This window comes from Martes martes (genome assembly GCF_963455335.1).
Source record: "Martes martes genome assembly, chromosome: 1".
Lineage (NCBI taxonomy): Eukaryota > Metazoa > Chordata > Mammalia > Carnivora > Mustelidae > Martes > Martes martes.
The window spans coordinates 161,030,887-161,057,975 of NC_137888.1; the positions used below are offsets into that span (position 1 = coordinate 161,030,887).

Consider the following 27,089-nt stretch of genomic DNA (forward strand, 5'->3'; position numbering starts at 1 on the left):
CTGAGCATTGGAGGTGGAGGACAATCTCAACGGAGGACTGGGGAACTTGGGTCTTCCTTCTGCCTTTCCACACTTTCCAGTCTTCTATGATCAACACCAACTACACTTGTCATAGAAGGACACAGTGTACTTCAGAAAAGTCATGAAAACAACGTAACATTCGAAACTGTGATGCCAGTCACAGACGGGATGCATTTCACCCAATCTGGCCACTGTGAATATATAAACAAGCAAACAAGCAGAACCTTAAGGCCATTACCACACCCAACAAAAGTAATCATAATTTCAAGTCCTCCTGGATCTGTCCATATGCAAATTCACCAATTGCTCAAAAAAAAAAAAAAAGTCTTTTAATTTTGTCTTTGGTTGTTGTTGCTAATTATCAGATTTGGGTGTGTATCTCTTTTTAGGTCTTTTTAAACCTAGAGTAGCATTCCCTTTTTTATTTTTTTCATGCCACTCACTCGGTGAAACTGGGTCATTTGCCTGTAGCATCCCCTCTCACATTTTGAATTTGGCGGATGACACCCCTGTGGGATTCTTTAGTATGTTTTCCTCTCTCCCGTACTTTCTGGAAACGGGTGGTTCAGTTGGCTTCTTGGCAAGAATAGGGGTGATGCGATTTGTGCTTTTGATCATGCCAGGAAGCATGTAATGGCAGGGTGTCCCCCTTTCAATGTGTTGAGGATTGATCAAGGGGGTCAGATGGTGCCCACTCGGGCCTTCTTGTAAGGTTCTTCATTGGCCTTTCACCTAATGTGTTTACCATCTGTTAACCATTGCTGCCTGACTCAGTCCTTTCATTAGGGGATTGCAAAAATGACACCATCGGGGCGCCTGGGTGGCTCAGTGGGTTAAAGCCTCTGCCTTCGGCTCAGGTCATCTTCAAATCTTTAAAAAATCTTTTTTAAAAAATTGGCGCCATCTAACTCCTTCTATTCAACTTTCCCATTAAAGTCATCCCTTCCATGTACACGAGCTGGAATTATTTGAGCTGATGAAAGTATAATGGCTTCAATGAATTAAAACATACCGAATGTGTGTGTGTGTGTGTGTGTGTGTGTGTGTGTGTGTGTGTGTGTTTCTTTTTCTTTTTTTTTAAAGGAGAAAGAGAGACTATTTCCTTGGTCTTACCTTTCTTTTTTTTTTTTTTTTAAAGATTCTATTTATTTACTTGACAGAGAGATGGAGAGAGAGAGCACACATGGGCAGAGCGGCAGGCAGAGGGTGAGGGAGAAGCAGATTTCCCACTGAGCAGGGAGCCTGATGCAGGGCTCAATCCCAGGACCCTGGGATCACGACCCGAGCCGAAGGCAGCCGCTTAACTGACTGAGCCACCCAGGCACCCCACTTTTTTTTTTAAAGATTTTATTTATCTATTTGAGGGACAGAGATCACAAGTAGGCAGAGAGGCAGGCAGAGGGAGAGAGGAAGAGAAGCAGGCTCCCCGCTGAGCAGAGAGCCCGATGCGGGGCTCAATCCCAGGACCCTGAGATCATGACCCGAGCTGAAGGCAGACACTTAACCCACTGAGCCACCCAGGCACCCTGTGTATGTGTTTCAGTGAAGGAACACACTCAGTGGGTTAATCCACTGAAGTCATTGTTCTTTTCAGTGCTCTATTTATTCCATCTCTGGACACCGAGACTCCTTTCAAGCAGGCTCCTGAGTTCTTTGCCATGGCGCATTGGTCTTGAGTGCTTCTTTGCTTTCTGGCCTATATCGTGCATTTTCTGCCCAGACCTAGAGTCATTCATTACTTCAAGGAGCCACTGAGTGTCTTGCTGTTTCCAAAACAAGCTCTCAAGTGTTCTCCCGTCCTTTGCTCAGTGCTGTTTTCTTCCTGTGTTTGTTTTGATCATGCTGGAGGCTTTTCTTAGCCTGGTCACCCCTAACTGTCCCCCTGTATTGAAAGCTTCTGGGGAGCGTGGCTGAATGTGTGCGTCCCACAATGGGGTGGCTTCTTCCTATAAGGTAATTGGGGCCAATCTGGCTTTTCCACTAGGGAGGGGTCCTCAGATGTCTGTGCCTAGAAATCTTTTCTCCCAGGCCTTTCTGTTTTTGCGGTAAGGATCCTCTGTCTCCTCCCATGGATCGGTGGTCCTGCCTGTGGTTCGAGGCCTGGAGTCTCTTCTCAGTGTCTCTGAAAGCACATCTCCTCTCTCCTGCAGGGTTGGGGCAAAATGATGGTCGTGTCAAGGTGGAAGTTGGGGAGGGCACCTGCGGGTTCCAAATGCTCTGAGCCTGATTTTCAACCAGAGCTTGGTTCTCAGCCCCTAGCCTCCCCCATGATCTGATCTTAAAATCTGTGCAACCTAGAAATAAAAGCAAATTCCTCTTTGCACAAGCTGTTAAGTTTTTAAAATATAAAGTGGTTGGTGCTACAAAAAACTTTTACTTCCTAATATACCATTTTCTACAAAGTTGTTTAATAAAAGGATAAATTCTATTTTAAAGGTTCTGTGTGTTTTTCCTGGATGTGAACTATTCCGATTGCTTTGGTACAAGAGCTTGTAAAAGAGGCATAACGGAAATATTTTTAGCATCTACATGATGGCTTTGGCACACCCTTGCTGCTTTAAAGAGTATCGTGTCATCAGTGTCGTTTTGCTCATTGGTGCAGTTTGTTACATTTGAATTTTGTTATCTTAAATGAAAATCATGTAAAGTGGTGTCATCTTGCAGACCTTAAAAAATTCTTCGGTTTCCTTTCTGAATAAAAGTCATACCCCAATTGCATAAAGGGAGCATGGAGCCTCCTGGGGGTTCTGGGGGATGATGGGGCTGCCCCTCCTTGGGGTCCCTCTGCAGGTGGGGCGGGGGGGGCACTTTTCTCACCTGCCCAGACAGCTGAGGTTCCTCTGCCTACTCTCCATCTTACAGAAGCTTGTGGACATCACTTTCCTACAGTTGTCTCCTCCATTAACCTGGTCCTTGTGGGTTTATCCCTTTTTTTACTATCATCTGGTAATTTCAGTGGGACGTGGGGCAGGGAGCGGGGACTGTCCCATGTGGTCAGTATGCCCAGTGTAAGCAGAGTCTTGGGAAGGTTCTGTATGCACCACCAATGCCTCTCCAAACAGCAGTTCTGGCTTTATCTGGCTTTCTGCTTACCTTCTCATGAAGATCGATAAGGAGGTTCAGGTGGTCTCAGTCTCATCCCTGATTTTTCAGGTTCTATGGCCAACATTTTGACTGGGATGAAATTGACTTTAGAGACTAATCTGGGAGGACTGAATCTTGCTGTTCACAAATGGGTACCTCTCTTCATGTTTCAGACCTTATGTCCTTGGTGACGCTTTGTCATACTTTTTTTTAAAGATTTTATTTATTTATTTGACAGACAGAGATCACAAGTAGGCAGAGAGGCAGGCAGAGAGAGAGAGAGAGAGAGAGAGGAAGCAGGCTCCCCGCTGAGCAGAGAGCCCGATGTGGGACTTGATCCCAGGACCCTGAGATCATGACCTGAGCTGAAGGCAGAGGCTTAATCCACTGAGCCACCCAAGCGCCCCGTCATACTTGTTTTATTTTTAAAACTGAATTTTAATACCCCACTGGAGCTCTAGGTTGGTGTTTCATAAATGGGCTTTTTAAGACTCTTGAAGCTTGTCAGTAGCCCACAAAGGGCAGGGATGGAGAAGGAGGAAGGGCAGCGGTTAGACCCCCCTCCAACCAGAATGAGCCATATTATTTCATATACCAGGTACTGCTTAAGGGTTCATGGGAAAATAGGTCTCACAGCTAAAAACGTTTGAAAACCATCACTCTAGACTTTAAAGAAATTATGATCAAATGCACATAACATAAAATTTACTGTCTTCAGCATTTTTGAGTGTACAGTTCAGTAGTTTTAAGTATTTTCACGTGATTGGGGAACCATCACCAGCATCCACCTCCAGAGCTTAGAAATCTTAATTCTTGCAAAACTAAAGCTCCATACTTGTCCAACAACTCCCCATTCCCTCCATCCCCCGAGCTCCCACTCCAGACATTTTTTTAAACTTTTTTTTTTAAAGATTTTATTTATTTATTTGAGAGAGAGAGAGGATGAGAGAGAGAGCATGAGGAGGGGGAGGGTCAGAGGGAGAAGCAGACTCCCTGCCCAGCAGGGAGCCTGAAGCGGGACTCGATCCTGAGACTCCAGGATCACCACCTGAGCCAAAGACAAATGCCCAACCAAGTGAGCCACCCAGGCACCCCCCACTCCAACTTTTTAAAGACAAAATGAATGGGTGGCTTCAGTTACAGAATAAAATGATCCACGTTTGTTGAAGGATCCTACATAAATATACAAAGACTTGGTTAAAAGACTCTATAAGGTAATCACACTTTCTGAACTCAAAGTGAGAGCTAGTTATTCAGGTTGCGATGCAGGTGTGTGGAGTCCTTTTAGAACCGAAAGCATCAAGTGCCTGTATTCCTGTTCACGCTTTTACTCACAGGTCGGCACCCTGAAGCTTTCAATGAGGAACCCAGCAGGTTGGCTGAACCTCGGTGCCTCACTTCTCCTTTCATGATGTCTTTGTAAACCTCACATTTTTTTCTACTTAGTAGGGATACGCAGACCCAAAAGAAAGAAATGGGATTTTTATCTCTGTCCCTGTAAGAGTCTGAACAGAAACAGGATCATTGGGGCTGTCAAGGGCTCCATCTGGATCCTTCTGTGTGGTTGCCCTGACAACCTTGAGGTATTTTAATTTTTTTAAATTAAGAAGGTAATACAGTTTAGCTTTCCTCCTGAATTTAACCCACTTCATTAGAGATCTAGCTAAAAAAAGACTTTCCCATGATTTTGAGACATTTCGTAAAGTCTGAAGTGTAAGACATCACTGCCTACCACCTGTAGTGTTTGAAAATGAGGATTCCAGCCCCGGAGCTGTTTAGAAAGCTGCCAATCAGAGGCCCGGGGATGTCTTTGGATTTGGATGCTGTTCTTCAAAGATTCCCCAGGCCACGGACTCAACTGTTCCCTCTTGGAGGCAGAGCTGAGCAGGGACAAGAGTCTTCTACATTCTGCCATCTCGGGCACACACACAAGGCGGGCTCAGGTTTTGTTTTGTTTTCTTTTCTTTCTTTCTTTCTTTTTAAAGATTTTATTTATTTTTTTGAGAGAGAGAAAGAATGAAAGCAAGCGAGCATGAGAGGGGTAAGGTCAGCGGGAGAAGCAGACTCCCTGTCGAGCAGGGAGCCTGATGCGAGCCTCGATCCCGTGATTCCAGGATCATGACCTGAGCTGAAGGCAGTCACTCAACCCACTGAGCCACCCAGGTGCCCTCTCAGGCCCTTTTCAAGAGGTGGAGCGCATTCTTCCCTTACCAAGGAATTAGCTCTCATCTGGTTAGACGTGTCATCTGCAGGGGCTGGAGATGGTGAAGGTCCTGGCTGGGAGACTTCGCGCATGCACTCACAGGAGGTGCGACTGAGTGTATATGCAAAACACGTGCGCCCTGGTACTGTGTCAGCGGTTGGGCGTGGCTGCGGCTGGGGGCCAAGACTCAGTGTGTACCCCCCCCCCCCGAGAGCCCACCCTTTATAGACACTGGGTCCGCCTTCTGATCCAGTGCCATTAGCTTCTCATAGACCTGTTAGGGCGGGCGGTGGCCAGCGGCCCACCTGCTGCCATGGCTGGGCGCCCAGGAAGAGCACTGTGCCAGGCCTCCCTGCGGTTAGGGCGGGGCCGGTTCCTGGTTCTGGACAATGACTGCTTGCAAAAGCCATGGGTACCGCTTCTAGGCCTGGCCAGGAACATCCGTGCTTTCCCCTTCACTCTGTCTGCTCGCCCACTGGCCAGAGGAACGCAGAGGACCAGCACGGGGCTCCCAGCGGGCCCCAGGGAGCCGTACTGAGCAGGAGCCTGGAGCAGGGCAGAAGACTTGCTGGTGAACAGCTCCCCCGGTGCAGTCAGTGAAGGGGGTCAGTGGCTGGCAAGGAGGGACTGGTGGTGGCTGCTGGTCAAAGTCACCTCAGCAAATTCTCCCCGTGTGACTTGATTTTGAAAATGCTTGTGAAGGACATGGTCACAAGGATGAGGTCATGGAGACTCATGGGTTGGCAGTGGCAGAGACAGCATTTTGATTATAATGGGGCTAAGGTCCACAGTTGTCTGAAGCTAGTGGTGACGGAGGTGGTAGAGGGCTGGTGGTGAGGGGTGGTGTCATCTTCCAGGGCGAATGTTCTGTGGCCGTGGTGGAGAGGATGAGGGCAGCCAAGTGTGAAGCTTGCGGGCAGGCCACATGGACGCCAATAGTGGCGGTGCTGGGGCCAGTGTTCCTGGTATCAGGAGTAGTGGGGTACTGCGGTCCTGCAGGGGACAGCGGTGGCCAGTGGGGGATGGTTGGTCGTGGTGGTGGGATCTGTGGTTGCTGGTTTGGTGGCTGGGGAGCGGGCGGGGACTGTGCACATGGCTCTGTGGTGGCCACTTTGCTGGCCTGGGCCAAAGACCACTGGGACAATGCAGGTGGCAAATTGAATCTCCCAGTGCACCTGTCTCCCCGGGGATTCTCGTCTGAATCCTCCATCCACTGTGGGAGATGCCTGTCCAGCTGCCGACAGTCCCTCCCCTCCCACTGCCCACGGGGACGTCATCCTCGGCACTGGGGATACTGTGCTCCTCAGGCTCCTGGAAGGTTCTCATGGGACCAGCCGCTCAGCCGGAGGAATCAAGGCTTATGATCGCTATTGTGCCCAGAACTGTGGCTGCAGGTGTTGGGCTCAGGAAGGAGCACGAGCAGAATTTAGGGGCACCCCGCCCAGAGACTGGGGGGTCCTTAGTCTCAGGAAGCTCTCAAGGCGGCACTTTTCAGGTGTGAAAGGGGAGCTGTCAGAGATCATGCCTGTGAAGTGACTGTCAGAGGTCCTGGGCTTGTGTCCTCTGGCCAGTGTGAGGGAGCAGTGCCTTCCTCCTGGGGTATAAGAAGAAGGACCCACGGCCCGTCCTTCATGCGGGGCCGCACACATACTCAGTGCCCCTTGAGGAGACGCCAGCTTTTCCCGTTCTCACGAGGCAGCTGATCCGACTGCCGAAATCACTGACTCCCAGCCCGTGGACTCCATCCAGCCGATTACTGGGTTTTATTTGTGCTGTTGGTATTTCCGTAACAGTTTTTGGATTTAGTTGCTAACACTTGAGTCCCAGATGTCCCACACAGATGTAGGTTTCCAACCCTCCCTGGAAGCATGGGAAGACTCGGTGCTCGGGTCTACAGTCTGCAGGGAGCCTTAGGTAGAACGCCCGCTCACCGGTTTGCTGCAGGCTCCACCTCTTCCTAATGCCCCTCCCCACCCCCAAATTTGGGCCTCCTGCTCCACCTCTGCGGCTCTGTGCCCACCTGGCCTTCCCTGTGGGACCCTCTGAGTCACAGGTCCACTACATGGGCCTCCTCAAGGGAAGGGTCTCAGTGTAATTATATTGGGGTTTGGGGTGGCCAGAACAGACCTAGCAATATTCTCACACATGGTGGAGAAAAGATTATTAGCTTAACTGCTGGCATCAGAATTCCTCTGAGGGAGAGAAGAGTCTTGTTTGAAGAATTTGGTGGCCATTGCTGGGGATGGAAGTGGGACTCCAGTTTGTGGCTGTCTGGTGTAAGCCGCTGGTGTTTCCATGAGAAAGGGAAGAACTTGTTTTATTTCTGAGGAAGAGGGCTAGAGAGGAGGAAGAGGAGAGAGAGCTTATCAGAGAAGACGAGGAAGGATGGGACCGAGTGAGCGGGTGTCTTCATGGCCAAAAGGAAATGGTGGTGTGTGTGCCTTTCAAGGTTATGTCTGTCAGAGAAGGAAATGGCTCTCCTCCTCCCCATCCAAGGTCTTCCCTGCCTCCTGCTCTGCTCGCCGCCGTGGTGGGGGGAGAGCACACTTTCTGTGGAATTAAGAGAGGAGCTAAACGCTGATGTGACATTTGCGTGGGCCCTCTGGAGTGGCCCATGTAGGAAGTCGGTGCCAGGATGGAGGAGAGCGTGAGGACTGTGACAGCCCGGGACCCGGAGGAAGGGCTCGGGATGTCCACAGACTGTGGGATGGAGGGTAGCTGATGTGGAGGAGATGGGACAGTCCCACCATTGGGGGACAGAGAAGCCCCAGTTGGTATCTGGTTATAAGAAAATGGACCCAGTTTTCCAGAAAGAGCCAGACTTGGGTGCTGAGAGGAAAAATAACCAAAATTCTGAACTGGGATAAAATGGTCGAGCAGCCAGTTTATTTTGAGTTACTGGTGGCCCCAACTGCCCAGGCCTGGCAGGGTCTGGGGAGGGGCTCAGGGTGACCTTGGGGACCTGGCCTCAGTCAAAGATCTCTGTAGCAGTGCACAGCAGGCCGGCCAGGAGAGCCAGGCCCAGCGTGGCCACGACAATCAGCAGCACATCCCACCAGAGCCCTGGGTAGGTCCAGGACGCCGGGAGCTGCCAGCCACAGCTCCCCAGCTCATAGCCCGTGAGCTGGCCCAGCGGGCGGGCAGTGGCAAGCTCCGGGCTGGTGCAGCGGACATGCAGCAAGGCCTCGGGCGTGTGGTCCTCCAGCCAGAGACGCAGGTAGGTGAGGCCGCAGTCACAGTGCCAGGGGTTCCGCGTCACGTCGAGGATCTGCAGCTGGGGCAGGTGGTCGAAGGCGCCGGGGGGCACAGAGCTCAGGCTGTTATTAGCCAGCAGGAGGTAACGGGTGTGGACAGGCAGTGCGGGCAGGGCCGTGAGCCCCTGTCCCTCACAGTCTACCCACAGCCCCATGGTTTCCAGGGCCCGGCAGGTGCACTCGGTGGGGCAGTCGTTGGTAGCCTGTGCGGCAGCCCAGAGCAGCAACAGGGCCCCCCAGGCAGGCATTGGTAGGCTGGCTGTGGGCAGAGTGGCCGTGAGGGGAGGGAGAGCCTGGTAGCCCGCAACCCCTGCCAGCCAACGGCCAGTGGGACCAACCTGGGGCAAAGGAAAACTCACCTCCCTTCTCAGGCCTCAGGCTTCTCCTCTGTGGAATGGGGTGGTAATGACGGCAGGAGGTGAAGTGTGCCCAACCCAGGCCTCGCTGAGCCTCCCAGGACACTCAGAAGGCAGGATGGTGAGTGTAGCTGTGGGGTGGGGGCGCGGAATGAAGGTAAGAAGGCTCTTGGGAAGGGGCCAGGAGGTCCAGCCCCTCCTCAGTGGGGTGGTGAGGGGTACAAATGCCTGCCAGATGCTTCCCAGTCCCGACTCCCGGCCCCCAGGCTGCTCGAAGCCCCCATGCCCAAGCCTGGGGACAGGCTGATGCTGCAGACTTCACAGAGCACCCTGTCCCACCAATGTCTGCAGCTGGCCTGTGGCCCGGTGATCTCTCCGGTGATACCCAATATAGAAAAGAGCAGGATAAAGACACTGAGATGGGGACCAGGAGGAGCCCCAAAAGCGGCTCCCTCTGGACAGCCACGCATCGAGGCCAACACTCAGAGTTGGGGAAATCGAGGCCTGGAGACAGAGTGCGACCCATGCAGGGTCACCTGGTGGTCTGTGTCACAGAACCGAGTCCAACTCAGGCCTCATGAGCTCCAGGCTCTTGCCTGGGTCTCCGACTTTCCTACGATTGCTTTGCCCTCCTAAGACAGGCTCTCCCCTCAGGGCCTGACCCACAACGGGTTGTGAAAATTAGTTGAATCAACCAAGGAGCCAGTGTCTCAGAGCCGGTGCCCTCCCCCTGCCCCGTCTTCTGGAGGGGAGAGCTGAAGGGGGGACAGAGGTCGGCTGGTGGCTGGCCTCCTTTCCCACGGTCCTGCCTGGGTGGGGGCGCGCTGTGGGAGGTGGTCCTGGGTAATAACAGTGCCACTTACTTGTAGGCCTGCAGCCAGCACTCCTTTCTGTGCCCTGAATTGTCCTGGTCGAGGCTGAGGTGACAGCTCTATGCGAAGCGGCTGGTGGCCGCTGCTTGAGTGGGAGGAAGGAAATGATGAAAATAGCCTGGCTTATCCCCCACATGCAGCCCTGGGGGGCCGTCTCTGGAGGCAGTGGGCCCTCGGGGTCCCAGAGATTTGGGCCCTGAATGGTAGGTCAGCCCCTGTTTACAGAAGGGAGTCCCACAGGGCATCGCCGTGGACCACCAGTGCCTCGCTGGGCCTGTGGGAGAACAAAGGAGGCCCCTCATCAGGTTTCAGGAGGTGGGGAAGGCTTCCAAGAAGATGAGGCCTTGGAGGCCTCCAAATCTCCTATTTCCTTATCTGTAAAATGGGAGCAATCATCCCTGTCCTGCTTGCATATGCAGGGTGTGGCTGGGGCAGCTCCCGTGGGCTGAGAATCCTATGGCAGGAGAACAATGTCATTTTGGATTTTCTTTGGTTCTTCGGAATAGGTCAAGGAGAAAGTCACTTTTCGGTGTCACTGCATCTTCAGCACCTTCTAATAAGCTCCTGATCTTTCTCTTTCATGGGATGCTGCAGGCCTATGGCTCCGTCTCCATCAGTCATTGGTCTCTAGCTAGAATTTAAGATTGTTTTTTAATCTGCATTTTATTTATTTCTGTCCCTACAGGGGAGTGACATCAGTTTTCCATTTTCGTTAGCGATACAGAGTTCTCTTTTTTTTTTTTTTTAAGATTTTATTTATTTATTTGACAGACAGAGATCACAAGTAGGCAGAGAGGCAGGCAGAGAGAGAGGGGGAAGCAGGCTCCCTGCTGAGCAGAGAGCCCGATGCAGGGCTTGATCCCAGGACCCTGGGATCATGACCTGAGCCGAAGGCAGAGGCTTAACCCACTGAGCCACCCAGGTGCCCCAGGGTTCTCTTTAAAAGATAAGTGGATTTTCAGTTTGTTTATCTATTTTTAAAGATTTTGTTTATTTAATTGAGACAGACAGAGAGAGAGAGAGAGGGAGCACAAGGAAGGGCAGAGGGAGAAGCAGACTCTCCACTGAGCAGGGAGCCCGACGTGGGGCTCGATCCCAGGACCCTGAGATCATGACCTGAGCCAAGGGCAGATGCTGAACAGACTGAGCCAGCCAGGCGCCCCTCAGGGGCGCTTTCAACACCCCTTTTGCACACTACTCTAGACCCACAGGAGCGTGCCTCATGTTCACACAGAGTGTGGGTGTTTTATTTTTTTAGCATCTAGCAACTCGGAGCTCGCTTCAAGGCATGCTCCCGTTCATCGGTGTATCTGTCATCTGCTTCTCCCCGACAGCACAGCAACTCCCTGAGGGCTGTGTCTGTGGTCAAGCCACGTGCCGAGGTCAGCGCCTGCACCTCACAGGTCCTCCCTTAGTCTGTGTCGGGTGACTGCCAGAGCGAGCCAGCGATTTGACTCTGAAAGATTCCATCAGCAGGAGGACCCCGATCTTCTAACCCTGCCCTTCGTTGTGCAGATGCCGGCAGGCCACTCAGAGGGGAAGCCTGACTCCCTGAGAGGCTCCCCTGCCCCTGTGGTCCCGTGGCCCCTTCCATGGCCTGCTGCTTCTAGGACATCTGGGATTGGCTTGGGCTTGGTTTTAAGTACCCAAGACTGTGCATTGCAGCATTGTTAATGGCAGCAAAAAGCTGGAAACTAAAGGAATAGTTACCAGTCATGCACACCACGGGATATTAGAGGGACATCACGCTAAATGAAATAAAACCACATGAATCGTGTTGTTGGAGGAATTTCCATTGTGTTGTTGAGTGGCAAGAGTGAAATGCACAAGAGTATGAAGTAATACCCCATTCTGGTAGAACAAACTGTGATAAACTGTCCTTGCTCAGGACGACTTGAGAACGTGGGCCTCTTTATTTCTTACCGTGTGCCCCTCTCAGGCTAGCTTCTGTCCCCCTCTGTGGCCGGGAGGCCGGGGTCTCTCCTGCTGGCCCCGGAGGGTGCTTGGATTCTCGCCCTCCACTCGGCCCAGCTCTGCCCTCCGGAGAAGGCGCTGGGCATTGACCTTCCTGTGATGCCCAAAGGGCCAGCCTCCCCCACCTTCTGATCCCTGGCCCAGAGCAGGGTGGGAAGGGAAGGTGTCATTCGGTCCCCTGGAGTCATGACCACCGTCGCTGGGGTCACCTGGCAGGTACTTGGTGACCACTCTCATCAGAACCTGGACCCCAGACCAGGAACCTCAGCCTCCACAGACCTTCCCTTCTCCCACTGGTGGACGCTTGGGCTTGTCCATCTTCATCTTTCTGCGTGCCTTTACAGCATGTGGGGAAGGAGTCCCGGTGAGTGGTGCCCCCCAGCCCCCAGGTTGTGTTTTCTGACCCAGTTGGACACACGCTCTTCCTCTTGGACCTCTGAGACTTCCCTCTTATTTTTTAGCATATACAACTTAAAAAAAAAAACCAAAAACGACCAAACAAAAAGCAGCACACATGAAAACTCATTTTTGTGGTGGAAAAATTGAATGTTCAGATGAGCAGAAAGAAAACAGTAAAATTTTCCCTCAATTCCAGTATCAAGCAAGACTGCCTTTTATTATTATTTTTTTTCCAGTGCGTATTTCTTTTCTTACCCTGAATTGGGTCACTTGGGGCCCACGCTCTCCTGGAACCTCCTTTGTCCACCTGTGAATACACCCACATATGTCACCAGTGTTTGCCATAGTTCCATTGTATGGACGTGGCAACTTTTATTTAAGGAATTTCTGGGCATAAAGAGTGTGCCTCGCTCTCCTTATCTTGGTCAGACAGGCCTTTGTGGGGGCTGAGGGTGGGAGAGGGGCAGCTCTTTGGGCTTCCTGAGGTGGGGACGCTCCTTCTTCCAGGGCAGCGCCAAGTTGGCTGACCCAGTATCCTATGCCATTTTCCCTGTGGAGAAACTGAGGCATTCTCCACTCCTGCCCCTTCAGGGTCCTTACTAGGTTACCTCCCCAATCTATTTATGGAAGCCCACTCTGCCTGCCCCCCTCTGTCCTCTCAGTCTGTAAACATGCTTATGACCTCCTTTATTCTGGAAATATCTGGTGTGTGTGCACATGTGTATGGGTGTGTGCATGTTTTGAACACCCCAGCATGCTCTCTGTTCTGTTCCCTCAGCCTCTTGGGTTGACAATGAACCCAGATATAGTTGCTACTTCCCGAGGGCACCAAGTCCTATCTCAGTCATGCACATTCTCTCTTGGCTTCCAGTCCAGCTGCCCCTGCTTGCCCACCCATTTCCAATGCCAGCCCAGACCTGCACATCCTGTCCTACCTGGACATCCCCTCTGAATGTCCTACAGGAGGCTCATACCCATCATGGCCTAAACCTGGGTGTCTTTCCCCCAAAAAGCCAGCCCCCCTCAGTGTTTTCCACCGTAGAGAGGGCCTCCTGCAACCACCCAGTCACCCAGCCAGAAACTTGGGGCACCATTAGGGATGTCCTCTCTCTCCCCACTGCCATATCCCATGAACCGCTAAGTTGGCCAACTGTCTTCTGCATATCTGTGGACTTTGTCCCCTTCGGGGTGGTTCTCTACTCACTGTGTCCCCTTCTCTGGCCCTGTCTTCCACTTCTCTCAAGTAAACCTCACCCCCTCACTCCTCTTCTGACATCTTCCTCCACTTCTATAATGGGAACCCAGCTCTCCCCCAGAACCCTGTCCTCTTGCCTCTTCTTGCTGTTTCCTGGGATTTCTCTTCCTCACTCAAACCCCAGCTCTTTTGATATGCATGTTGTCTGCCGGGCCACCTGCTCCTGCCTGCTGTTCCCCATCCTGGTCACTCCTCTTCTAGGTGACCCTCACTTTGGGCACAGGGCTTTCTGTCCACCATGAACATTGTCTCCCTCTCTGTAATTCCAGCATTCATGCAGATGACTCTTAGTCACCCTGGCCTCATAGTCCGTTGGCTTCTCCCGGAGCTGTGCTCCTGTCCTCAGGTCCACCACAGCCACTCACCCTCACGGTCCTACCCCAGACTGGCCATCATCAGCAACTGCTCCTCCTGGAAGCCTTGATACAAGTGCCCCTCCTCTGGACTACACCTCCCCATTCCAGCGCAAGTCCTTGAGCCTACCCACTCTGGTCCTTCTCCAGCCTCACTGAGGTCTCTGGGCCAGTGGCCTTATCACTGTACTTTTATACTTTCAACGGCATGGCCTCACAAGCTGACCCAGGGATGACCACTGTCCTTCAGTGTCCACTCTTCCCTTCTTTCACACAAATAGAATTTTAGCTGAACACGCGGCCTTTAAGCTAAAGACTACATTTCCCAGCCTCCTTTGCCTTCAGATGTAGTCATGTGACCAAGTATAGGCCAATAGGAAAAGAGGAAGAAGTGATGGTTCTGCTTTCTCCGGCGGAGGTGGGGGCTGGGAAAGCCATCTTGGTTCCTGGGGCGTAGCCCTGAATTGCGGATGGCGGAGCAAAAAGATAGAAGGAGCCTGGGTCCTTAGTGGTTCTGGAACTGCCATCCAGCTCAGGCATGCCTACCTGGGACTTTTCCAGAAAAAGAGAGAGAGAGAGGAGGAGAGAGAGAAAATTTTATCTCGGTGAAGCCTGTCTTCAGGTTTCTGTTACTGTCCCCCGTGTTCCTCTGAGGGCAAACCCGCCAATCTGCCTGCGGTGGAGGCGCGTCCTCACACATTCTGGCTTCCCGCCTGCTACCACACAAAAACGACCCGCTGCGATGAGACAGGCCTTAGGAATGTCCCCCAAGATCCTTCACGCTAGTCCTCAGAACTGGTGAATCCGAGACATTCCTGCTGGGGCTGTGCTGTGTTCTGCGGCTCAGCTGACCCTTAAAAAGGGCGGTTTTCCAGCAGGACCTGATCGAGACGTGTGAGCCCTCACGCGCAGAGAACTCTGCGACCGCTGGCAGAAGAGGAAGCGAGAGAGACGCCGCAGAAAGGGAAGTCGGAGAGGTCTGACGCCTGAGAGTGGGCCCTCACACACCCGGGACGGCGGGCGGAAGTGCAGACGGGCGCGCTGATGCTGCAGGAAGCTCGACTTCAACTGAGCAAGAGTTTCTCTTCCGCATTCTTGCGCCTCCCCCTCCCCCTCACTTGTGTTTCTGGAGGATCCTTTCGTCCAGAATGACCGCTTCGTAACGAGACTCGGGCGGCCTGTGCCCGCGCCAAGTGTCAGACCGCGCGGGAGACATGACAGGCGTGGCGGGCAAACGCACCGGTTTCTAGCAAAACCTCCCAGATCGTGGACTTTCCGATAAAACCCCTCAGCCTTTTACCCCTGGCGGGTCTGCAGTTTTAGCCGGGTGCAGCCTCCTTCTCCTGGCAAAGTAATAAAACCGTCATTCCTCTTTGTTCCCAAACTCCGTCTTCGTGTCCTACTTCGGCTCCCAAGCATAGAAGTCGGTTTTCGACAACAGGAAGGACTGGATGCGTGATTGCCGCTTGGAAGCTTCTAGAAAGCTGGAGCGGGATGGTGCCGCCAGCTGCAATAAGCCAGCGAGTGGATTCTGCCCCGGAGCCTCCGGGAAGGAGCATGGCCCGGCTGGCGCACCATCCTTTCAGCCTGGTGAGGCCTCAAGCAGAGAACCCACCTCCACTTTGTGCCCACTTCTAGTCCCTTGAAAACTGTGAGATAAGGAATGAGTGTTGCTGTAAGCCTCGAAGTGTGAGGTGATTTCTTACAGCAGCAAGAGAAGACCAGAATGAAGGGCAAACGGCTCTGGGGCTCTGCCTTCTGCCCCCGAAAGGAGGTCTTGTGAGAACGGAGTGGGGAAGCCGGCATGGGGAGCGCTCGTGCCCTACCTCTCTGGTCAACGGCAGACGGGATAGGAAGAGAGGGACCTTGCACTTGGAGGCTACTTTACTGTCCCAGCAGGTGGAAGGAAGTATTCTTCCCCGCCTCTCCTCCCGCCCTGCAATAGCCCAGCCAGTGAGAGACCATCACAGCTCAGCCAATGAAAAGCCACTACACTTCGAGCTCCCAGTTTACTCCAATGGACTTTTTGTTTCTAACAGCCCCTCCCAGCTCCCCGCCCCGCCCCCCACCGCTTCCTCTATAAAGGAGCCTTCCTCTCCTCTACCATGTGCACTTGTTAAGGTTTTGTAGTAGGTTGCTTGCGTGGCTTGCAGTTCTGTGCTATTCCCGAATCAGCCCGTTTTTGCTGGCAAGGAAACCGGTGGTTTTATTTTTAAGGTTAGCATCTTTCACTTTCTCAAGGACGTTGCTCCCACAGCTACCCACTATCCTGCATCATGGAATTTATCCTTTACTGGATCATTACATTAGATTAAAAATGGCCTATAGTATTGTCCTTTTAAAAAACCCTTTTTAGTTCTGCATTTTCCTCCAGTTACCACTACTTTTCTTGCCTCTCTCCACCACAAAACTCCTCCAAAGATTTGGCTCTACCCGCTACCCAACCCATCAGCAATTCCTGTTGTCTCAGCACCCCAGATATATTCAGAACTGACCCCCCTACTGCCACTGCCCTAGTCTTCTCTTAACTGCCTTGGCTTCCCATTACAACCAGAATGAACTCTACCTCCTCCATGTTTCATGAGGCCCTTTATGGCTTGACCCCCACCTAGTTCTTGACCTTGTAATGCACTCTTCTCTTTGCTTGCTAATCTACAGCCACACGGACCTTCTTTCTGTCCCTCAATCACTCCAGTATCTTCCTGCCTCAGGGTCTTTGCACTTGCTGGTCCCTCTGCCCGTGGCACCCTTCCCCCAAACTCCACCATGGCTTCCTCCTGATCATCATTCATGTCTCAGGTCAAGTGACCTCCTTCTCAAAGTGCCCCCACCCAGCTAAGGAAATTCTCCATTATTCACCATTTAATTCTTCCCAGCACTTAACAGAACCTAGGATTATCTTGTTTTTAAATTTTTATGCATTTAAAAAATGATTTTTAAAAGGTTTTTATTTAAGTAATCTCTATACCTAACGTGGGGCTCAAAGTCACAATCTCAGTACCCCAAGATCAAGAGTCACACGCTCCCCTGACTGAGCCAGCCAGGTACCCCTAAATTTCAATGCGTTTCTTAAATGTTTGTGTTCAGTGAAAGTGAACTTCAAGAGGAAAGAGTCTATGTTCTGTTAACCGCTATTTGTAACCTCACCTATGCCTAGCACGCAGTCTGAGCATAATACACATTTGTCAGTTTTGCTGACTATCTCTACTCTGGTTCCAGCCAGACCGTATCTTTCCAGGACTTTTATCTCCTGGATAAAAGCTTTGACCTTGACACTCGCCTGCTCAACATCTTTTCATGGCTCCTCAGTGTCTTTGGGATGAAATCTAATTCCTCTGCAGAGTTCTTGGCCATCCACTCCAGGCTCCCCCGTTATCTCTTCCTGACCTGAAGCTTCATGGTAAGTCATCTTTGTCACTACTCACCACCCACATGCTGGTTTCCTTCTCTGTACTTTTCTCTTTTGGGAGTCCCTCCACTCCTCCGCCCCCCACACGCCCACAGTTCTGCCTGTCACTCTCTCTTCCTTTAAGATTCACCTAGGGCATGACCTCTTCCCGGAAGCCCTCCCCGACCTGCTCCCCCAGCTGAGTTAGTGGCCCTGCTGTTTGCTTGTCTGCCCACCAGCCCAGCTGCTCCTCAGGGAGCCCAGTCACCATGGCACAACGCACGAGGTTCACAGAGTGAGGAGTGACTGAAGGTCAGTTGAGTCTCTTAAGGGATTTCAGGTGGTACACATGCGTCTGACTTACATACTGAGACAGACGAGGGACAGAGCCACTCCTTTCCCATTCCCTGACCCAAAGGAGGGGGCCTTGGTCTGGTCATTGTATTATAAAGGAAGCTGCTCAGAAACCCTTCACATGGGGTGGGGGGAGGATCCTTCATTATCCCCGAAACATTTTTTTTTTCTTCTGATGAGAAGCAGAGGAGAGTAAGAAGTGGAAACTATTATCTAGCATTTTTAGCCTGTGTACAACCAGGGGTCAGTGGGTCACTCCTGCCCCAGCTGCTGGGGCCCCTTGGACCAGAAACTCTGCTGGCTGGTTCTCTGTGGATACACATCTTTGTCCAGAAAGCTGTTGGGGGCCAGGCTGTGGAGTAGCACGACTGGCTTACTAACTCTGTGATCTTGGGAAATAGTTTCTGCCTTCTCTCTGCCTCAGTTTCCTCGTCTGTAAAATGGAGGCATACAAGAACCTGCCTCCTTGGGAAGCCGTGAAGGCTGAGTGAGTATGAGGCCCTTGAGGCCTGTTGCTTGGAGCCTGGCACCATCTGTGCTGGGTCAGCCAGCCACTGGCGAGGGTCTGCCTGGATGCTGCCAGGGCATAAAATGTGGGCCTGATGCCCTTGGATCTGGCTGTGGTGTCAGAGGGTTTGGTTGAATGGGTTGAACAGTCTAGTTTGGCACCCCTGACCACTGAGGTGTTGACCCTTGCTTGTCCCTTCAGGCTCAGCAAATGCGTCTGGTTGGAAGTCAACAGGTCATTGTATTTTCTGTGAACTGTCTGCAATGTTACCTTCTCTGTGTGGCAGGTGGGATGGCTTTCTCAATTAAATGAGAGCATGTCGACTTTCCTTCCTAAAATCATTTCCATAATTTAAAAAGTGGGCTGAGTCTAAGAAAAATATCGAGGCGGCAATAGCACACTTGGTGCAAAGATATGGTGAATATCTCAGGGAGGGGTGTTCAAATGAGTTCAATCCCGGACTTGCAAGACCTGGCGCTAGGGGTGATTTTGAAGCCTGTTTATTCCTCTATTCAATCAGTGCGCTCGCCACCTAGTGGCAAGAGTATGAAATTACAGGATAGTTGGACCAGTGGGGGCAATTTCAGGTCAACAGAACAATTTTGTTGCCAGAAGGTGAGAGTGTTAAATTCCTACAAAAACATTTTTCCCCCAGAAAAGCAACCTTAACGATTTGCAGACCATTTGAACAATCCCAAAGAAGCCTTTATAGAAGGCGTGCTCCTCCTCGCTTCTCCACTTACCTGGCGCTTCTTCAGGGCATACAAACAGTGACCAGTGTAGCTGAACTCAGAAAGGCCCTGCGATTGGGGTGTAATGCTCTGTGGCTGCTGCCTTGAAATTCATAATTGTCTTAACTATGAATTTGTTCCATGGAGCATGCCCTGTGGCCTTGGAGCCTGCCTGACGCACACTACACTCCCTGTCACCTTCCTGACTTTTGGTTGCCTACCCCCCTGCCCCACTGGTCTCCCAGACACTCTCCTGCTGCCCCCCGGGGCCAGCGTGCACTTTGATGTTGGGTCAGCCAGGTCTGGGCCTGGGGAACCCTTGTCCTCTTTGCAACCTGCTAGTGATTATTGTCAGGCCTCTGGTGACAGTGGTGACTAATAGAGCCAAACACCCACCGCAAACACACCTGGATTATCCTGTGTTCTGATAAAGCCTATTTTTCTTAAAATTAGGAAATCTATCTTATCTCCTGCTCTGTAACAAATCATCGCCCCAACGGGAAGCTTGCAGCAAAAACACGTATTTATCTATTATCCCACAGTTTTTGTGGGGCGAGAATGTGGGAGTGGCTTCACCAGGCGCTGAGGGGCAAATCAGCAAAGGTGAGGGGCCAGGAGGCCCCTGACACCAGGGCTAAGTGCAAACACAGCTGAGAGACCTTCTGTGCCCATTCTCCTTTTTTTTTTTTTTCCAATGGAGTTAATTTTTTAACAGCAAAATTGAGCAGAAAGTGTAGAGTTTCCCTATATTCTTTGTCCCTGCTTGTAAGCATATACCCACTATCACCATCCCAAACCTGGGTGGTCCATTTATGACAACTAATAAACCTACATGGACACACCATCATCTTCCAAAGTCCACAGTTTACAATAAGGCCCACTGTTGGGGTGTATGTTCTACGGGTTTTGACAAATATACCTATTGGGGTCTCATACAAAATAGTTTCTCTTCCCTAGATACCTCTGCGCTCCACCCCGTCATCCCTCCCCTGCCAACCCACCTCTGGCAATGTTGGATCTTTTTACTCCATAGTTTTGCCTTTTCCAGAACGTGATCTAGCTGGACTCGTACAGCGTATAGTCTTTTCAGACTGGTTTCTTTCACTTAGTAATATGCATTTGACATTTCCCTCATGTTTTTCGGAGGGCTTAATAGCTCCTTTCTTTTTAGTGCTGACTAGTATTCCCTTGTCTGGACCTGCCCCAGTTTCTGTATCCGTCTCCCCCACCGAAGGACATTGTGACTGCTTCCAAGTTTCGGCAACTGTGAATAAAGCTGCTCTACGCATCCATGTGCAAGCTTTTGTACGAACGTACGTTTCAACTTCTTCGGCGTAAAAACCAAGGAGCATGACTGCTGGATCATATGGTGAGAGCGTGTTTACTTTTTAAGAAGATGCCACACTGTCTTCCCAAGTGGCCGTACCCCGTGTGGAATTCCCGTCAGCAAAAAACAAGAGATCCTGTCGCTCCACACCCTCACTGGCATTTGATGCTGTCTGCCTTTCCGAGCTGGGCCATTCTGTGAGGTGTGGAGCTACATCACCTTGTGTTAATCTGTGATTCCTCAGTGACGTCTGCTGGGGAACGGCTTTTCACTCATGTAGTTGCCATCTCTGTATCTTTGGTGACTTGTCTGTTCAGGGCCTTTGCCCACTGGAAAAAGAAATCGGGTTGTTAACTCTCTTATTATCAAGTTCTAAGAGCTCTTTGTCTCTTCTGGATAACAGTCCTTTATCGGATGTGCCTTTGCAAATATTTTCCCCCAGTCTGTGGTTTCTCTTCTCACTCCCTTGACATCATCTTTCTCAGAGCAGGACATTTTAATTTTAACAAATTCCAGGGTATCAGTTACTTCTTGGAGGAATTATGCCTTTGGTGTATTTTAAAAGGCCGTAACATCCTCAAGTTTTCTCCTGTGTTATATTTCGGGAGTTTTTAGGTTTGCATTTTGTATTTAGGTTTGTAACTCACTTTAATTTTTTTGAAGGGTTAATTTTAGAGAAGGGTGTAAGGTCTGTGCCTATTTTTTTTTTTTTGCGTGTGGATGTCCATTTGTCCCAGCACCATTTATTGAAAGTCTTTTTTGTCTTGTGTTGCTTCTGCGCCTTTGTCAGAGATCAGTTGACTGTATTTGTGTGGGTCTCTTTCTCGCCTCTCTATTCTGTTCCGCTGATGTATTTGCCAGCAACGCATGTCTTTTTTTTTTTTTTTAGATTGATTTATTGACTGATTTGTCAGAGAGAGAGAGTGAGCGTACGTGAACAGGAGGGGTGGGAGAGGGAGAAGCAGGCTCTCCGCTGATCAAGGAGCTGGATGTGAGACTCAATCCCAGCACCCTGGAATCATAACCTGAGCCAAAGGCAGACATTTAATCAACTGAGCCGCCTAGGCATCCCAGCACCACACATCTTGATTACTGTGGCTTTATGATAAATCTTGAATTCAGGTAGTGTCAGTCCACCAGCTTTGTTGTTCTCTTTAATATAATGTTGGCTATTCTGGGTTTTTTGCCTTCCCATAGAAACTTTAGAATTAGTTTGTCAATACCTACAGAATAACTTGCTGGGACTTGGGTTGGGGCTGCACAGAGTGGAGATCAGTTGGAAGAACTGATATCTTGATAATGCTAAGTCTTCCTGTCCGTGGACATGAACTATGCCTCCATTAATTTAGTTCTTTGATTTCTTTTATCAGAGTTTTATAATTTTCTTCATATAGATTTTGCACATATTTTGTTAGATTCATACATAAATATTTCATTTTGGGGGGTGCTAATGTAAATGGTCTGGAGTTTTTTTTTTTAAGATTTTTTTTTTTTGACAGAGATCACAAGTAGGAAAAGAGGCAGGCAGAGAGTGGGGTACGGGGAAGCAGGCCCCCTGCTGAGCAGAGAGCCCAATGTGGGGCTCGATCCCTAGACCCTGAGATCATGACCTGAACTGAAGCAGAGAATTTAACCCGCTGAGCCACCCAGGCTTGTTTATTGCTTGTGTATAAGAAAGCAGCTGACTGTTGTATAGTAACCTTGTATCTTGCAATTTTGCTATAATTGCTTATTCCAGGATTGTTGTTGTTGTTGTTGTTCCAAAAGAAATCTCTTGGATTTCTATTTAGATGATCATGTCCTCCATGCACAGACTGTTGTATTTCTTCCTTCCCATTCTGTGTACCTTTTGACTTAGTCAGTTTGGGCTGTTGTAACAAAACACCATGGACTGGGAGACTTAAGCAACACATATTTATTTCTCACAGTTCTGGAGGCTGGATCAGTGTGCCAGTGTGTTTGGGTTCTTGGTGGGGGCCCTCTTCCTTGTTTACAGATGACCACTGTCTTGTATCCTCTGCTGGCAGAGACCGAGAGAGAGGGAAGCAAGCAGTCTCATGTAGAAGGGCACTAATGATCATGAGAGCTCCACCCTCCTGACCCAATCCCCCTCCACCAGCCCCCCACCCAGAGGCCTCAGCTCCAGCTACTATCCCATTGGGGATTAGGGTTTCAACATATGAACTTTGAGGGGATACAAATATTCCATCCAAAGCACCTTGTATTTCCTTTCCTCGTCTCTTGCCTTGGCTAGGACTTCCAACAAGATGCTGAAAACGAATGGGGAGAGGGGACATCCTTGCCCTGTTCCTGATCTTAGTGGGAAAGTATCTAGTTTCCCTCCACTTAAGTGTGATGTTGGCTCTAGGTTTTTCGAGTTGAGGAAGTTCCCTATGCCTAGTTTGTTGACGGTTATTATTATTGTTTTATCAAGGATAGGTGTTAGATTTTGTCAAATGTTTTGTCTGCATTTATTGATATAAACGTGTGATTTTTCTTCTTTAGCCTGTGGATGTGATAGAGTACAGTTAATTTTTGAATGTTGAGCTAGCCTTGCGTACCTGGGATGAATCCCACTTGGTTATGGTGTATAATTCTTTTTATATATTGTTGGATTCAAATTGTTAATTTTCTTATGACTTTTGCATCTGTGTTCATGATAGATATAGTTCCGTAGTTCTCTTTGCTTATAATATCTTTGTCTACTTTTGGTATTAGGGTAATGCCAGCTTCAGAATGAGTTAGGGAGTATTGCCTCTGCTTCTGTCTTCTGGAAGATACTGTAGAAAATTGGAAGAATTTCTTCCTTAAATGTTTGGTAGAATTAACCAGTGTACCCATCTAGGCCTGGTGCTTTCGCTTTGGGAAGGTTATTAATTATTGATTCAGTTTCTTAAATAGATAGAGGTCTATTCATATCTCTTCTTGTGCGAGTTTGGGCAGACTGTGTCCTTCAAGGAACTGATCCATTTCATCTAGGTTATCTGATTTGAGGGCTTAGAATTATTTGTAATATTCCTTTGTTATCCATATAATATTCATCTATAGTGCTATCTCCTCATTCATTTCTGATGTTAGCGGTGTGTTTCTTCTCCCTCTTTTCCTCAATTAACCTGGCAAGAGGCCTATTGAGTCTGTTGACCTTTTCAAAGAACTAGCTTTTGTTTCATTGTTCTTCTGTTTTCCTATTTCCAATTTCATTGATTTCTGCTCTAATCTTTAAAAAAATACTTCTTTTCTTCTGCTTACTTTGGATTTAATTTGCTCTTCTTTTTCTAGGTGGAAACTTAGCTTTTTTTTAGATCTTCTGCTTTTCCAATATATGCACCTGATGCTGTATCCCGCAAATTTTGGTAGATTGTATTTCATTTTCATTTAGTTCCAAGTATTGTTAAGTCTCCCTTGAGATTTGTTCTTTCACCTATGTGTTATTTAGGAGTGTGTTGTTTAATTTCCACATATTCTGGGATTTTCTACCTATTTCTATTGATTGATTTCTAGTTTAATTCTAGTATGGTCTGAGAGCATACAGAATATGTTCAAATTTGTGAGATGTGTTTTGTGACCTGGAATGTGGTGTATCCTAGTGAATAGTCCTTGTGAGCTTGAGAAAAACATGCATTGTGCAATTGCTGGATGAAGTCGTCGATTAATGTCAATTAGATCCCATTGGTTGATGGCACTGCTGAGTTCAACTCTGTCTTTACCGATTTTCTGCCTGCTGGGTCTGTCCATTTCTGTTAGAGGGGAGTTGAAGTCTCCAAATACAATAGTGGATTCATCTATTTCAACTCACAGTTCTACTTGTGTTTGCCCAGTCCTGCCCACTGGCCCATGAGGAGTCCTGAGGACTTTTTCAAAAAAGCCTGGCCCATCTTACAGGACCAAGGGTAGGGTGGCCCCTCAGGAGTGGCCACTGGCCTTGGTCTCTTTCATTCTATTCCCAGAGGATCCATAGGGAAACTGGGTAGGGGCTCCCAGGAGTGGCTCCCTGATGCCTCCTGGCCCCATCCAAGCTGCTGAGTGTCTGAGGCCAGACAGGTCAGGAATGCCAGTCAGGCATTGTCTGTCCCCAGTCCCTGCTGCCCTGCTCTGGAGTGCCTGCTGCTCCCAGACTCCCCACTGGGTACCGCTTGATCCTCCTTCTCTCACGATCCCCTCCTGTGTCCTGTAGCTCTGGCTCCAGGCTCCTAGTGCCACCTTCCTCCTGTAGTCCTGCAGCTCCCTCTTCTTCACTCCCCTCCACCTACCCTCTGTGAGGCAGCTCAGAATTCTCCAATGGCTCCCAATTGCCTGTGGGAGCAAGTCCCAGTCTGTCGTCTGCCATCGAGTCCCCCTGTGACCTGCTACTGTCCTTCCGGGCACCTGCCCTCACCCCTACTGTTCCACTCTGCAGTGCATCCGTTCTCTTTGGCTCAGATGACCCCCTCTTGGCTGGACTCTTACAAATATTTTACCTCGATCTGGCACGGATTTCACCCATGTCACACTATTTGCTAATGTATCTTTCTCTCCTACGAGATGTTAAGGTAGGTGAGACCAGACAGCTTGTCTTACTCCTTCGCATGACTCCGTGAAATCCAGTACCCACCATCTGCCTGGGAAAGAGGTGTCCCAGGTCCTGTAATCCTTTCTCTGTCCATCTAAATACCACCTCTCTTCTAGAGCTAGTTCAAGGGCAGCCTCCATCCAGAAACTTGCAGTAATCATCCCCACCTTGTGTTCCCCCAGCCCTGCCTGGTCTTCAGCACTTCTGGGGGAGCGGGGATTCCCTAGTGGGCCAGGTGTAGCCTGGAGGTTGGGCACAGCAGTGAGAGGAAGGGGACAGTGCCGGGAGGGGAAAAGACCCCAGGAGACCAGGGAAGGGTTTCTGGGCTGGGCTGTGTGAGAAAGTGGGCAGGGAAGGCAACAGCAGGTATGGGCTGATCCAGCAGCCCCAGGACTTGAATGTGAACTGTGGCACCAGGAATGCAGGGGCTGTGAGGGAACCTGGGAGGAACTCAAGGAGATGATGTCTGCCAGGCTCTGTTGTGGGAGGTTTTGGGGTTGAGTCCAGTCTCAGGAGTCAGGGTCTCTCGGGATCTGAAGATGTGATGGTGGTTGGGGTAGCCATGGAAGCTCATCCGATGGTGGTCAGGCTGGTCAAGGAAACTGGTCTGGTGGCGGTCAGGTTGATCTGGAGGCTGGTCTGATGGAGGTCAGGCTGACCGAGGTGCCCATAGGCTGGGCCAGTGACCTCAGCAGGAGATGAGGAGGGGGTTGGCTAGTGCAGGAGCTGTGGAGGCTGGTGCCGAGAGCTCTCTCTGCAGGAGCTCACAGCCAGCCAAAGCTTGGCGCAGGGCATCCAGGATGGCCAAGGGTCCACATCGTCCCTCTGGAAGGAAAGAGTAGACAGGGAAGGTGGTTCAGTTTGCTCATTGTGGCCTACATAGCCACTCTTCCTCCTTTCTGGGGCCCTCACCAGTCCTGCCTAGCCACCTCCCCTTCTTGTTTCTCTCCCACTGAGGGCCCCAGAGAAGGGGGCTTCTAGCATACAATTTCTAACCTCCCTCTCAATTCCAGGGACCATCCAGGGCACTGGACCTACCTGAGCCTTGCCCCGCAATGCCTTGTGAGGCCAGCAAGCAAAGGTTCATCACCAGTTGGTCGCCCCATTAGCATAGGAGGACCTTTGAGGAGAGAGCTTGGCCTGGCTCCTCTTGGTTTCACCAGCCGCAATCTGGCACTGATGAAATCCTACTGCCCTGAACTTTGTCTAAACAATGGGGGCCACGTAGCTTACTGCTTAAGGGAGAGACCCAAGGCTTTGGGTACAGCTGGCACTTGACCTTTCTCTGCTTTGGTCTCTCCATCTGTGAAATGGGTACAATAACAGCACCTTCTCCAGTAGGCTGTTGTCATGACTTGGGGGGTTAAAACCACATGGGGTGCCTCCGCAGAGCCCACACTCAGCCCAGTAACCGAACTTTCCTAGCTCCCTTGGAGGTTTGACCATGCTGGCTTCTGCTTAGCTCTTCTCCCTGGGACAACCAATAGCATTTTCCAACTTTCTAAAGCCCGTTCCTCACTATGCACTGTGCACATCAAAGGTAGTCAGAGGAGTCATAACAGTGGCATTTTGTAGACAAGATACTCAGGGCAGAGAGTTCTGGGTCAGGCTGCTCTCCAGACACTGTCCAGGCTCTGAAAGATGGGGAGTTCTCCTACCGGGTGGGGCGTCCTTGCAAGCATCCAGCGTGTTCAGCAAAATCTTCCCCAGGGCTCTTTTCGATATGTTCTTGAAAAGAAATGGAGACAGGGCTGGACTGCACTGTGGCTGCCGTGTCCTTGTCCAGCAGGTGGGACTTGATGTCCCCTACAGCTTCTATAAGGCTCCCTGGGGGCATGTAGAGTCACTATCCCCCCCATCCCTTCCTGGGTCCCTACCCTTAGCCTGGCCACACTGCTTGATGGGCTTCTCAAAGACTTTTGGTGGGTGGACAGTGTGGGCTGCAGCGTCCATTCCCTCAAAGATCACGTATTTATGGATTACCATTTATGTGCCAAAGTAGAAGTTGGCACTTTGGAAATAAACACAAATAAGCATATTTTTACGCATTGGCTCATTTAATCTTTGCCACAAATGGTATTATTAGGCTCATTTTAACCAGTGAAGAAAAGCAGTGCTGAGAAAAAATGAGAAATTTGCCTAAAGCCACCCAGCTAGGAGGAGGTGGGAGAACCATCTTCTACCCCCAGGTTGCACGGCCTGGAGCTGTGATGCGAACCACCGCCTTCACTGTCTGCTGGTGTTGGCTGCCGCTCAGCCATTCTCTCAGGCTCTGCTGCCCTGGCTTTGGCCTTGGTAGTTCTGTCCTAGGCAGTCTGGTGCATTGGCAAGAGCCCACTTAAAACCCAGGCAACCTGGGTTCAAATCCTCCTTCCACCTTAAAGTGGCTGTAATCCCAGCTTAGTGGTTTCTCAAAAAGTTTTTTAATGATTTGCTGATTCTGTTTAGGAACACAATTGAT

The 27,089-nt window shown here is 50.3% G+C and overlaps 2 protein-coding genes across 2 annotated transcripts in view; both read right to left on the reverse strand.

The window, feature by feature from the left end:
• Positions 1 to 8,276: 8,276 nt before the first annotated feature.
• Positions 8,277 to 8,810, reverse strand: GP9 (glycoprotein IX platelet; the record flags this gene model as incomplete). The annotated part of the gene is made up of 1 exon (XM_080813404.1): positions 8,277 to 8,810. One exon carries the CDS (start codon positions 8,808 to 8,810, stop codon positions 8,277 to 8,279), a length of 534 nt encoding a protein of 177 aa, XP_080669530.1.
• Positions 8,811 to 25,316: 16,506 nt separating this feature from the next.
• EFCC1 (EF-hand and coiled-coil domain containing 1) overlaps positions 25,317 to 27,089 on the reverse strand; it is a gene marked incomplete at its 3' end in the record, with an annotated part of 37,081 nt that continues 35,308 nt past the window's right edge. Inside the window, exons 7-8 of the mRNA XM_080827468.1 lie at positions 26,287 to 26,356; positions 25,317 to 25,453 (exon numbers count right to left, since the gene is read on the reverse strand). Of these exons, the coding sequence (XP_080683594.1) occupies positions 25,317 to 25,453; positions 26,287 to 26,356 (207 nt within the window). The remainder of the gene's footprint in view (positions 25,454 to 26,286; positions 26,357 to 27,089) is intronic.